The following is a 14,534-nucleotide window of genomic DNA, read 5'->3' as shown; positions in this document are numbered from 1 at the left end:
ACACACACACACACACACACACACACACACACACACACACACACACACACACACACGCACGCCATGATGAGAAGCCAAACACAAAACCAAGCAATGCACTTTTGCAGCCTGTTGACTATCGTAGCTCACACGTACCGTTTTAAAGTGCTTCCCTCAGCCCTCTAGATTCCAATTCTTTGCCCGTGCCCTCGATGAATTGTACACGAAGCAAACTCTGAATGAGAATAATGACGATCAAAGATATAGCGCAACAGCTCTGATCACAAGCTGCAATTGCAGACTGCTGAGCGCTAACAACTTCCGCTGACGTAGTCACGCGCCACCGTAGGTTAAAGATTTATATGCTTTATTTAATTTTATTTTTAAAATCTTTCTTTGGGAAAATGAGATTGATAGGATGATTAGCGTGCAGTGTGCATTAACACAAAAATATATTACATGTACAAAGACACACAAATGGTTTTTTTTTTCCTGCTCTACACCTTTCGGATCTAATTGGGACGAGTCCTAGATCTACCGGTAGATCAGGACCGACGTAATGGGCACCCCTGCAATGGAGGAATACACATAAAAAAGGTTTGGGGTCATTTTAAAGAGAAAAAACAGATACAAAATAAAGTGTAATGTAATTACTGCAAAGCGGGAGCAAGGGTAGGTTGAAGAGAAAATGTCCACCCCGGAATTTGATTAATATGCTGATGCGACTATGAGCGGGTTTGTACAAACTACTAAAAGTAAGTCAAGTACAACTTGATTGTCAAATGTGCAGTATCTGCAACATACAGCACAGATGAAATTTCTTCCCTCTCAAACAGACAACAAGAGGAGCCGCTGTGGGTGCCCGCACCACCATCAAAAGAACAGTTAACATAAAATGACAAAATAATACAACACAACACATAAGACACAGTCGTACAATCTTAACCACTTTTCCTGCATACACTTTGTTGTTTGAAGCAGTTATAGATGAAAGAGCGAATCAAAGTGTCCTTTTCACCAGTGGACGTCATGCTCAAAATGTCCACACGTCTGCTACAAGCTAAGTTTGAAAGCAAAAAGAAGCTATAGCGTCCATTAACGAAAAGAGATTGGTTCTCATCTCCTGTCCCACATAAATCCGCTTCAATTCCAAGCCGCAAGTCCCAGTTCCACATACGCATCGGTGCTTTGCGCTGACGCTCCTTTCTTCTCATCGTCGGCTCCTCAAGCCATGCATCCATCCAGCCGCAGACTGTCCAACAGCACCGACCTTTCCACTGAACAAAGCGGAGCTGTGAAAATGCTGCCCATTACAGGCGCAAAACACAAGTGCCCCTGGGCTGTCCAGCAACCACAGTCATATGGCGCCGACATTCCTCCCAATCAAAATCAGTGCTGGTACACACGTGCTGCCGAGAAGGCGCAACCACCAACCACGGATTCTTCTTTGACGAATGTCGTGGCCAAAAATGCTGAAAACAATCCACATCAAGTCCACACGACGTAACAACAACAACAACACCATGTGACAAAACAAAAGACAAAAACAACAAAAAACAGCAAAACACGCAAGAGCACTTGCGATGGCTGCCTACTCGGGCGCCAAAAAAAAAGCTGTTTTGTTTTTTAGGGAGGTGTTGTTTTGCTTTTTTACGGTGACCGAGCATTCAATGGAAGAATCGATTCTAGGAGTAGTTATTAATGGGACAAATAATTGATCGGTCAAAGTAGGCTTTGGCTATCCTATATATGCGTGTCAAATGTTTTTTTTCTGAAATCATCTAGTGGTCACTTCATCCTTGGGGTGTGGGGCCTCAAATTGATTAAAATGTCAAGTGTCGAAGCGAAAACAACACTTTCTTTGAGCTTTTCTGTATGCAAATTCCATTTCATTTAGGCATTTTCTTACAGTTCGCTGAAAAACGTCCTCCCATTTGTTCTTCATTTGTTTTTGCTATGCATTTTCTGTTTTCAAGACATACATTTTCTGTCTTGACACCTGGATGTCTTCCTTGGTCAACCAGTATGCTAGCCGTGAACAACCTTCCCATGTTGTTTTTACTTGGCCCAGATTTTTGACACAGCTGAAAGTGAGCAACCAACACCTTTTTGCAACATTGCGTGTGATAGTCCTCTTCTTTGTTTCAATTGACATCTCTTGTGTTGGAGACATGATTCATGTCGGTTCACTGATGAGCAGATCAAATCTGGTGCAGGTGTTAGTTTTGGGAATGGACATTAAATGGGTGATTCCGTAGTTTTCTTCCTTAGAATTGGATGATTCCATTGTTGTTGTTTTTTTTTCCTCTGGTTGGTTTAAACAACTAACCTTTACCACATTTTTTTCTTGAGTTCCTTTAGTGTTTATCAAAGCCAAACAGTTGCCATTTGAAATGGCTTTTGTGTTGTGTCATGTCTGTGATCGGCAATTTCATTGACAGTTGACGGTACAGTGAGGCATTTCTGTGCTTTCAGTGGAAATGCCTACAGCATTTGAAAGCTGAGACAACTTCTTGATTTTTCACAGTACAATACAATACAATACAATACAATACATCTTTATTCATTGAGCACTTTCACAACAGGTGCATTATTTGATCCACTGTCATTTTAAATGAGCAGTTTCTCTCTCTCTGTCTCTGTCTCTCTCTCTCTCTCTCTCATTCAAATTTGCGAGGTTCTTAATACTCACAGGGCTTGACATGAACTTAAAGGTGAAGAAGACATAATACATTGTAATTCCTTGCAATAATCACCATTTCCAGCTGCAAACTTGTGAATTCTTCTTTTGTAATGCTGCTAGTTAATTTAGGGTTTTTTACACAGTTCAGTCTCCTTGACCAGGTAAAATGTAGTCTAAAACCTGCCAAATCGTGGTCCTGATAAACTCCTTTGTTCGTTTGGCAATGGGTTTAGGGTCATTATTTTGCTGCATGTTGGATCTCCCAGTCAGTCTGTTTTTATCTTTAAACCGACAGACAGACAGTTTTTGTAGACATCTGAGTGAATTTTGCTGCCACCGTCCTGTGTTATATTGATAAAGATGAATGAGCCCATCCCAGAAGCGGCCATGGGGGCTGTATAAGCCTTGACATTACCTCCACAGACTTTCACAGATATTTGCTGTGTTTGGAATCGTGAGCAAATATTTTCGTGTCGTTTTAGCCTATCCATCCCTGTGGTAAAATACGATGTCTCATCAGTCCATAATACTTCCTCCCAAGATTCTTTATAGATTTGCCTCTGTGCTTTTTGGCAAACCCTCTGTGCTTATTGGCAAAGTATGTGAAATGCTGCTTCCGATGTAGCCGCTCCATGTTATTTCATAAAGTCCTCTGAAAACAGTAGGTTTGGATAACATACGTTTGTCACATGAAAAATGGAGTGCTTCAAATAAAAGTTACAATAGGCGACCTGGAAAGAAATCCTGAATTGTTGAGCTTTTTTGGCCATCTTGCGATGTCAAATCCAAAGCTTTTCAGACTACAGCAAAGACAAATGGATTTACCAATACCTTTGGAGGACAGTTTTTGTATTTTTGTTTTATTCAGAGAGACGTCAAAATAAAAAAAAAAAGCAAAATAATGAAAGAACTTTAATTCTTTCATTATTTTGCTTTTTGCACAGTCACTCTTATTGCACAGTCATTGTGATGCTGTGAAATTCTACTACCAAAAGACTTGCCCTATGATTCATGGCTTTAGTAGTACTGAGTAACATGATAACGTTTGTGTTTGAGGTGAACTTTTATTTCATTTCCAACAGGGTTTCACTTATGTGGCTCCTTCAGTCCTGGACAGCTTAAAAGAGGGTTTCTCCTTTGAACCCCGAATGCGGCCTGTTCGCCGACACAACAGTAGCCCTCACACACCCAACAGGTAACACACATGCAAGCAGCAAATTTGCCTCCAGCTTTAGCCCTTTCCATAACATTTGTGTCATTTGTGATTTTTTTTTTTTCCCGATCCCAGAAGAATCTCCTTGTATTAGCTTGTCTTTAACTTACCAAAATACTGTTTGCTGTTCATGAATTTTTAGATGAGTTCAATTGGTTAACTGTTTAGCTGTTTAAATTAAATACAGTTCAGATTACAGATCTGCTCAGCTCAATCATCATGCCGAAAACGCAATGTATTATTTTTGTTGCAAGCGTTCTGTTAGTCCGGTAACATTGGGAGGTTTCTTTCATGATTTGTATGCAGATATGGATACATTTACATTATGGATACATAGCGGGGGGCTATAGCCCTATCAGAAATCGGTGTAGTTCTGGTTAAGCCCATCCAGCATTTCATTTGACATACTAAAATATATTATTCAATGATTTTCTCTGCCTCCTGATGTATCAGTCAAGCCTCGCTTTAGCCCCGCGAGACAAAAAATTCCTGTTTGCATGCATTCTGCCCTCTCTGAATATGAAGTACTTAGTTCTGAAAATACCTAACAGTTGTCCGAATGAGAAGTGTTCTTGCTGTTATTTTCATGTATTTTCAAGTACTTTTAACAAAGTCTCTCTTTGTGCTAACATGCAAGAGGAAACAATAATAGACAATTTAGTGGACGCAGCTTGTATACTAGTCCTGTCATCACGCACCAAAGTTCAGAGTCTTCTTCCTTCCCTTTCGACTCTTGCTCACCACACTGAAAAAACAATCTTCCATATCTTCCCTCACTGTCTTTGGGCTTCCTCCTTGCCTCCTACCTGGCAGCACCTTTTCTATCATCCTTTTTCTGACATACTTTATCCACTTTCCCACGTCTGTACATTTCGAAACCATCTCAATCTGGCCACTCTACCTTTGGGACTCTGATGAGCGCATTCATAAATCTGTCCATGCTCATCACTCTCAACTCTGCTTTGTCCAGCTATGTCTTTTGTCTTATTCCCTTTGCAATAGTCTCCAAAACATACAACATGGCTGGCCGTACGACCATCTTATCAATCTTTTCTTCCCTTTCACTTTACCTGGTGCTCTTTCGTCACATATCATCACTCCTGGCACATTCCTCAACCCCTCCACCTTCATGTACCATCTTCTTCACCAGTCTTCGACACCCCTTTTTGCCCTCAACCAGGCTTGTTACGAATTGTTTGTATGTTGTTTCGGAAATATGAAAATTCCCACTCATTCTGGCCGTAATGCTGATTGTTCCCGATATTTAAAAGAAATGCAGCGTCCAACATTATTACCAAGACACTGGACAGTACACATTTAATCAGTGAATGAGATGAAATTAACGCCAAATTGTTTTTGACAGGAAGAAAAAAAAAATGTAAATAGAAATTTGTACAAATTGTTATGGTCGGTTACAAGTTTATCCGCTTACAGTGTTAGTATCATGTTTAATCCGTAACCATCATTGGTCACACACCTACTTCAGCCATGTGGTGGGCGGCGACTTTGACAGTGTATACTTTTCTTTGTAAATATTATTTTAGCAATAATGGATGGATAAATAATTACCTCAGTCAATAGGGTCCAAACAGTCCCAGTTTTATCACCGGGCTTTGCTCCATTTCATCGTTTCCAGCTCCCTCTTTCTCTTTCATTCTCGTTCATCAACTCCTCAAAGTACTTGGTGTCCTTTCCTCACTTATCAGTGTACAGTATTTCCATCTTTTTCTTTAGTCACCCTAACCAGCTGCAAATCCTTCCCAGCACGATCCTAACTGCCTTGCCAATGTATACAACTTTTTTTCTCCTACCTTTGTGTTCAACCGCTTGTGTAACTCATTATCCATTTTTTGTTTGGCTTTTACCACTTCACCTCTTCACCTCCATCTGCTTGCAATTCTGCCTCGTCGCTTTAGTTTTCATCGTCGCAGCCTGTTTTCTGGACACTTTCCTGAAACGTCATCTTCCCTTACATAGTCTTTGTTTTCTTGAAATGCTACAGTCCATGTACAGTTTATAAAATAGTAAAATAGGGTTATGTCCTCCTTTTTTAGTGTCAGGGCTATTGTCAATAGCACCAGTACGTTGTGACTTATCCTCATGAACAGCTTAGACATGAATCCACACGCTCCTTGCTGTACAGCAGTGTTTTTCAATATTTTTTGAGCCAAGGCACATTTCTTTCATTGAAAAAATCCCACGGCACACCACTACCTGAAAATGTGAAAAAAAGTGTATTTTAACAATTAAGTGTTATATTGTTACTATAAGCGTTTTTTTAAACATTGAAAATTAATGCAATATTATAACACATCGAATAGGAATCAAATCAACATCAATCCAATATTTGGTGCATTAATTTTAATGGCAAGTAAAATATAGTCAATTAGAACTTTAACTTGCTCAGGGTCGGATTTTTTTTCTGTGTGACAGCCCGTTTCTTTTTCTTTTTCTCCCGGTTGTTTGCGTTCTCCCGCAATATTGTACCAATCCCTTTTCCCTTGAGTCTTTGAATAATTCCAACATCATTCAAATGACTTTTCTGCTGAATGTGTCGCTTGAGGTAGTCCAGCTTCCATTTAGTCCGTATTTTTTATTCATTCATTCATAACTTTGCTGCTGTGAATTGGGAATTTCTCCATTGCGAGACTAATAAAGGTTTTCTTATCTTATCTTATCTTATTTTCCGCTTGTAACTTTAGCTCTGCTGCATGCTTTGCAGAGCATACCTTTGTCACTCGAAAAAGAAAATATCTCACCCAGTTTCAGTGCTTGTTCTATTTGCACATACTCCGACAGCCATTCCAACTTAAAAGAACTGCAGTTCATTCTTATTTTGGTTTGGGGAGTTGACGTATCACTTTCACTGTCCAGTCGTTTCACCACGATAAGGGATTAGCATTAGCGTCACTTATCGCCACTGCATTGTTATTGTTATGGAGCAGAGAACATGCGCAAGTACTGTCAATGCCGTGATTGGCTGCATAGCATCATTGCATCGTATCGTGTGATTGGCTGGACACCTGTCACTCACTGAATTCCACAGCAAATTGATACAGAAAAAACAGTTATACATCTAATTCATTTGCAGTGCGTTCGCTACGCTGGAAAGGTTTTCTTGTGCGCTGAGAGTGTGCGACCAGTGCGCAGTTGCGCAGCTTAGAGGGAACATTGGTGCCGTTGCATCTCCAATGTCAGGCGTTAGATCGCACAGGCATACTATATTGGATAATTTCCCACGGCACACCTGACAACAGCGGCACAGGGTTTGAAAAACACTGCTATACAGTATCTGTTATATGTACGCGATACACCATATTCATAACATTGCAGTTTAACTCTGACTTGTCATCCCTTTCTCTTTACCCCCTTTTTGGGGGGGCGGGGGGAACGTGTCCCTTTTGTATTTTTTTTTTCTCTTTTCAGTCCACTGACATTTTCTCCAGCTGGGCCCTTCAAGTCAAATATTGATGGAGAGCCAGGACTTTTTTCTCCCACATCTCTCCCAATAGCTTCATCTCCTGAGTCACTGGAGAACGGATCTGCCAGTCTGCCGATCAAGACACCTGCCAGGAATAATAAGTTGAAGGGACATCGCAGATGAGGAGGGGCTGAAACGTGTGTACCCTGCCAGCCCTGGCAGGTCAACCTTTTCAAGTTATTTCGAAGGGGTTTTGGTACAGAGTGATGTTTTGGATGTTTTTTTTTTTTTTTGTTGTTTTCAACTTAGTCAATTCATGGATTGGCAGATAAAATCTGCCTTCATTTTACACATGCCATAGTCAATGTACTTTAAATGCTTCTTCCTGAATGCATTCTAAAAATTGAAACAATCACATTTATGGTAGCAGAAGAATGACGACCCGTAAACATCTAGCATGAGCTGAAAAGGTCGAATTATAATTATTATTTTTTTTGTTATTTTGACAGTAATTAGCAAACTGAAGTGTTGTGTGAAGTTGTTTCCGGTGCGTACATGCAAAACGAGACAATCACGTGTAATATCAAGTCATTTTTGACGGCAAAGCCTTATTACTGGTACATAACCCAGAAAAATGTCAAAATTGCATTGATGGATGGATGAATACATTTTGTTTAATGCAACAGAAATGTGAAATCAAAATACAAGAAAATATAACATCTTTACTTGAACCTGAACTGATCCTTGCTACCTGTTATGATGCGCCCTCAATATGAATGCAAGAATTTAATATGAGAACAATAAAAAGACGTACTCAAGAGACACAGTAACCAGCAACTAGTTAGTGCTCTTCAAGCCAAGGTATTTCTCAAACTGCACATGACCAGGATTTTTTTTTTTTTTTTTTTTAATTTTCTTAAATAATGTCTTGACATATTTGCTTCAGTGTTATCATAAAATGTAGGTCTGGATATCTGGTGTTGATTCTGTTTCCTTATGTTTAATTTATCTAAATTAAGATACTATGCTTATGTGAGAGTGTGGTGTGCAACTCTATAATCATTGTGCACTGTACAAAACACGTGGAAAAACATGACCATTGTATTAATAATATTAATACTATTAAGTGGATTTACGGATCATTTGGTGAATTCCTGAACGATATTGTCATGCCACTATCATATCTCTGACAATAAAAACAGTGCTACAATTTCGCTGTGTTGAGTACAATATTATTTATTACAATGAATCCCTGAAGCTGTGAGCAGCCAAAAAGGACCATGTTGGAGTTTTGGCACATTGGGATACTGGCACAAGGGAAGTGGAATTTTTAGAAAACTGAAGAACATCAAATTAGAAATTAGTTTAATAAAATATGAGCTCTATCAAGGCACTTGTATGAAGCAAAATGTAAAAGGAAGTTTAAAAATGTTGGATTTCCTGACCAGGGGTGTCCAACCAGTCAGAGACTAAGAGCCAATTTTTTTCCTGTCTTACTGCAAAGAGTCACATCACACACTCTCTCTCACACACACACACACACACACACACACACACACACACACACACACACACGCACACAGACTCGAGCTACAGTGGTTACTTACTACTTGGGTCAGCTTGCTACATATTTGACCGAAGATCGATTTTTGAAGCAGCGAACCTGCCGCGATCGAGCACGTGCAAGCATATACACACACACACGCACGCACACGTGCGGACGCCCAACCACGCACATGTGCGCATACGCAAGCACGCACGCCGAGATGAGCGACAGCCGGAACGTCACCGAACATGAACGAAATCGAAATACACAGACACAAAAAGTTTTTTTCACCCCCATTTCCTCCTCCCAACGCTCGCGCTCGACTTGGGACCAGTCCACTGGCTACTGGTCGATCGCGATTGATGTATTGGGCACCCCTGCCTTAAAATCTGAGGTAATTCACTTACTAGCTTAGCGCTGAGCACCGTTGTTTGCGCATGAGCGGTGATTCAGTTGTTATCTGATTGGTTGCCCTGTATGTCAACAAAGTAACGGGATTGATGATAGGCTGACGTTGTAAATTCTGTGTATTTAGCCCCGTTGTTTGAATGGCAGCGCCACCGCCGAGGCGTTTTCGACACTTGTCATTTGAAAGCCCAGGAGCCGCATTGAGCCAGCCAAAGAGCCGCGTGCAAAATAAAAACCTTTGCTTTTCCCGGTTGTCTTGAAGATCTTAGGGTGAAACACCCACAGTTTCAAGACAATTGGATAAAACCTCGGGGGAATTTTTAGAAATGTGACCGCTATAAAAGGTCCAAAATGGGTTCAAAACTGAAAGAAGATTCAAAATGGCAGACTTCCTGTTTGCTATAGCATGTAGCTCCAAGAAACTTTTCTGGAGGTCTTGGGCCGTTTCCTATATCTTGGCAGCACGTAGAACCAGGGCTACTAAGCTAAAAAATTGTAGGAGAGGAGGGGGTTGTTGAGCCATGTTTTAAAAATCACACCATAACCTCTTAAAATATTGATGACATTGCTCGGTTTTTGTGCATGTTTAGACTCTCAAGAGCAGTGTTTTTTTTCTTTTTTTTTCTGAACAGCGCATTGCCACGACTTTTCACCTCAATTTGAATTACAATGAGGCATTTAAACTTGGGTCAAGGATGAAAATTAAGGTTTTAAACTAGGGTTCGGGTTTCAAACTACAGTTAGGGTTTCAAATTAGGGTTTCAAAGTCAGGTAAGCATTTCAAATTAGGGTTTTAAACTAAGTTTAGGGTTTCAAACATGGGTTAGGCTTTAGATTTAGTGCCGTACCTATGGTTAATGTTCAAATTAAGGTTTTAAAATAGGGTTAGGGTTTCAAACGCGGGTTTTAAACTTGGGTTAGCATTAAAAACCGAAGAATATAGTTTATATTTCCTTCAGCCAGTAGGTGACACTACCAGTATGACTCATCAGGTATGTCTCATACTGTATTGCCCAAATATGATCATGTAGCTCAAGTGCTTTTGTAGTCAAGGCGATGCAGAATTATAAAATAAATTCAAGATGTCGGAATTTCTATTACGTTTACCATATGGCTCCAAGAGATTATGAGGATTATGATATCCATCCTTCCATGTTCTGATCCGCTTATCCTCACAGGGTCCCGGGTGTACATCCTGAACTGGTTGCCGGCCAAGGGCACACAGACAGAGCACCAATCACACTCACAATCTTCCCTAAGGACAATTTAGAGTGCTCGATTAACCTACCGTGCATGTTTTCGGAGTGTGGGAGGAAGCCGGATGACCCGAAGAAAACCCACTCAGGCACAGGGAGAACATGCAAACTGCACACAGGAAAGCGGAAGCGCAGACTCGAACCCTGGAACTCTGCACCGTGAGGCCGACGTGCCAACCAGTCGACCACCGTGCCGGGATTATAATGCAATAGTTTTTGAGTTTTCATTGTCGTTGTTTTATTTCATTTTGAGTTTTGTTTTTCAAATTTTGTTCAATTTGTTTTCTCGGGGCGGCTTTATACAAAGGTAGGAAGAAAAGTTGTTCCAAATCCAATGCAATTCTTGACCCTGTCAACAGTCTGATGAGATGCTTCAGAAATAGGTTTCATCCAGCTTGCAGCTGCCATACGATTTTCTCCAGGGCATCTTTAAACTGCCATTATGCAAGACGTCCTCACACCGAAGAGAAAGCGTTCTTCTGTTTGAACAATTGCACAAAGTCACTTCAACATCCTCAAGTGCCAGATGTCCCCACACGACAGGATAATGACTATTTATGTGATTTAGCGAGGGCGCTGTTGAGCCGCGGGTTTCATTAGGGTAGTTAAAATATGCCGGATCGAAACAGATGTTTCATAGTCATTAATTTAAACCCTCACTAAGGATTTGTTTCAGAGTGGAGTGACGCAGTTTTATAAAAATCAACTTTATTCACTTACTTTCCAACATTAAAGAAATAACATTTGTACACAAATAAATAAATTCCCATAAATATTATTCTTTTCAAGGTGATTGGATATCAACAGTGGACTTTAGCCACATTTCATGTAATAAAACAAACATTTGTGGATATAATGCCCTGATTCTACAGTGCATTCTTCCTGGCTCCTTTTGCGGCTTTTCTATTCTACTGTCTTTTTCAAAACACAATTCTCAGCATTCTTGGGGTTGTGTGCGCCTCAGTTTTCATGTGACTTCTGGAACATGAAATGTTGCAGTTGCAGTTGCTTCCTTGAAGATTGGCTGCACATGACGTTTACTCTGCCTTTCTTTTTCTTTCGATGCACTCCATCTTCCGGTTCTCATCTTTGTTTATCCTTAAAAAAATGAGGAGGGAAAAGCTGGGTTTAGGCCAACGCACTAATACAAAACATCTGGCTGGAGGAGTTGGTGGGAGTTTGTTTTCCCAGCTCCTTGTGAAAGCTGTGTCACAGCATGCTGCTTATGGGGGTTCTTTTGGGAGCTCAGATGCATTTTATTTTTAAGAGACTCAGATGATGTGATGTATGGAATGTGCATCCATTAAAAGTTCACTCTCAAGTTTGAATTGCCATGTGCATGTTATTACCTTTCCCAGCACCTAAAAAAAGCTCTGGCCATCCTTCCCTCAGTGTTCATGCAGATCTTTTCAGTGGCATTGTCTGGCCTGTTCATAGTTACACTGAAAAAAAATTGAAATCAAAGTCAGCACAGCACAGGAAACAAGTGACTCAGGCTTCAAATACTGTATTCGCTTACATCAATTCGATTTTATCACATCCAGGTCTCTTTTCAAGCACTTGAAAATCTGACATATTGCCTTTGATGAATTTGATCGTATTGTGACATGAGCAACGGCCGGGAAAGTCATGACCTGAAATCAAGATTATTTGGATGTTAGAGGGGAAAAAAACAACAACAAAAAAATACTATTGCACTTTAACTCACCTCGATAGAGCTGTGTGCAAAATCCAGCCACAACAAACAGCAGGAGAGGAAAACTGTTCACAGCCAAAGCCATTTTTCTGTCCCAATATCCTCATAAGAGCTCTACTTGGTAGTGTGGAAGAAAGGAGTGGGAGGCTCCTGTTTTATACTGAGCAGTGAGTGGGTTTTTCCCCGAGTCCATGCTTTTTCCCGTCAAGTTCAACCTAAAGTTTGCAGGAATTTCCACATTCCCCATGGACACACACTGGAACATGGCGAGTAAGAAACGAAAGTGAGCAGTCGAATGATTAAATGGATTCCTGAAGCAAATGTGTCGAGCAGTGAGGCAAGCGGCTTTATTCAACATTTTTCTTTGGAATTTGTGGGCAAAGCGAATATTCATTAAAAAAAGTGTGTGTGTTTTTCCTGTTAATAATTAGCCTCTTTGTGTTCGAAGTTGAATTGATACAATATCAGATAACAAGCAAAAACACATTGTTCTGTTCCAATAGAAATCATTTTTGACATATGTAAATGACTTGTCAGTGTTACATACTGCCGCATATACTCTGTGGTTGATTTAAAGAACTGAAAGAGAGCGACAGTGTGAAAATACACCATTACATCAAGTTAATGACAAGGTTCAGAAACGAACCAGATGGTGTGCGGATCCCACAAACACTGACAAATTACGAAACAAAAATATTGATAGAAAAATGAAGGACCGACAAAATATAAACAGAAATCGCTGGCGAAAAGGAGCCAGGAAAACCAAATGTGAATAGAAGGCACTTGCAAATGGCAAGGAAAATTTGACACACAAAAATATACAAAACGAAATGGCAAAGCCCCAAACACGAAACGAAACTTAAAACAGACAAGAATAATCGGAAAACCTAAATATTTACAAAACAAGGTACTTTGGCCAAAAAAGTCAAAGTCCGGATTTGAATCCAACTGAAATGCAGTGGTGTGATCTTGAATGGGCAGTACATGCTAGAAAACCCTCCAATATGGCAGAGTTGAAGCAATTCTGCGAAGAAGAGTGGGCCAAAATTCCACCACAGCGATGGGAAAGACTCATTATCATTTATCACAAACAACTTGATATCAGTAATTGCTGCCAAGGGTGGCACAACCCAGTCGTAGGTTCAGCTGGTGATTACTTTTTTACATTGGGACAGGTAGGTTTGTATTTTTCTTGTGTGTCAAAATAAATTACATTACCGGTAAATATTTCCTTGGGTTGTCGTATGACATTCAAATGGGTTTGAAGAACTAAATCTTTGTCTGTGATCAATATGCAAAAAACCTGGAAATCAGGAAGGGGCAAATACTTTTTCATGGCACTGTGTACAGTATGTGTGTGTGTGTGTGTGTGTGTGTGTGTGTGTGTGTGTGTGTGTGTGTGTGTGTGCGTGCGTGGGTGGGTGCGTGCGTGTGTGTGTTAAGGTGCATGTTCCCTGTTCACCACCTCGCCAATGACGAGTTGAGTAGTCGCAAGATAAACATTTCCCACACTTGCCAATGTGTCAAAATTGCACTGGGGAGCCTGGCTACCAAGCATGAATGTCCATATGAAAAAAATGATGTCATTATACAAATTGCATACAATAAGTGTGCTCATAATTGACAACCTTGCTTCAAGCTACCGGTAATTCCGAATTATTTACGTCAACCGGCGACGGCACTTTAGCGGGCGTTTGTGAGTTCGCACTTCTGTTGCGACGCAAGAATGTGTCGGGTTGTGCACCACAAAGAAACTACAGTAAAGTGCTCCCGGGTCATGTAAAAAAACTTCGAATAATCCCCGCTTCCTGCGTTGGAAAAATCCCCCAACAAGATCAAAAACAAAGAATGACAATGCGGACCAACTCTTTAATCGGGACACAAACCTTCAAATCTTTGAAATGACGAGGAAAACAATACTTTTTTCATTCAAGTGTGAGAAAAAGAAGGATAAACAAACGCTTTCACGAGCAGGAAGTCGGCCAGTGCCGCAGAGGGTACTGAAGGTACATGTGTTTTCTAATTCGTTTCATCTTAATTCATATGTCGCCTGGATATCCATACAACTCATCCTTGATTTACGTGACGTAATCCTACAAGGCACATTGATTGTCTTTTCGTTGTGTATGAGCCATTAAGAACAATTAACTCAAACATCACGCAAATGCTCAAGCATGCCCAAGACCCTCGCGAGGACAAGCGCTTCAGATAATGGATGGATGTTCAACTGAGGGTGGCCCGAGGGTCGAGTGGTTAGTGCGTCGACCTCACAGTGCAGAGGTCGTGGGTTCGATCCGGCCTCGAGTTTGCATGTCTTCCCTGTGCCTGCGTA

At 40.6% G+C, this 14,534-nt stretch overlaps 1 protein-coding gene across 2 annotated transcripts in view; it reads left to right on the top strand.

Moving 5' to 3' along the window:
* The window catches only part of LOC109521689 (ribosomal protein S6 kinase beta-2-like), a 42,287-nt gene extending 33,781 nt beyond the window's left edge, over positions 1-8,506 (top strand). For both annotated transcript variants that reach the window (XM_019879700.1, XM_019879701.1), the window contains 2 exons: positions 3,745-3,857; positions 7,302-8,506. In XM_019879700.1, coding sequence (XP_019735259.1) covers positions 3,745-3,857; positions 7,302-7,479 — 291 coding nt within the window. In that variant the 3' untranslated portion in view covers positions 7,480-8,506. The remainder of the gene's footprint in view (positions 1-3,744; positions 3,858-7,301) is intronic.
* The last annotated feature ends 6,028 nt before the right edge of the window (positions 8,507-14,534 follow it).

The sequence above is a fragment of the Hippocampus comes genome, unplaced genomic scaffold (assembly GCF_001891065.2).
Source record: "Hippocampus comes isolate QL1 unplaced genomic scaffold, H_comes_QL1_v1.1 scaffold158, whole genome shotgun sequence".
Classification (NCBI taxonomy): domain Eukaryota; kingdom Metazoa; phylum Chordata; class Actinopteri; order Syngnathiformes; family Syngnathidae; genus Hippocampus; species Hippocampus comes.
This window is presented reverse-complemented; position numbering and strand designations above follow the sequence as displayed.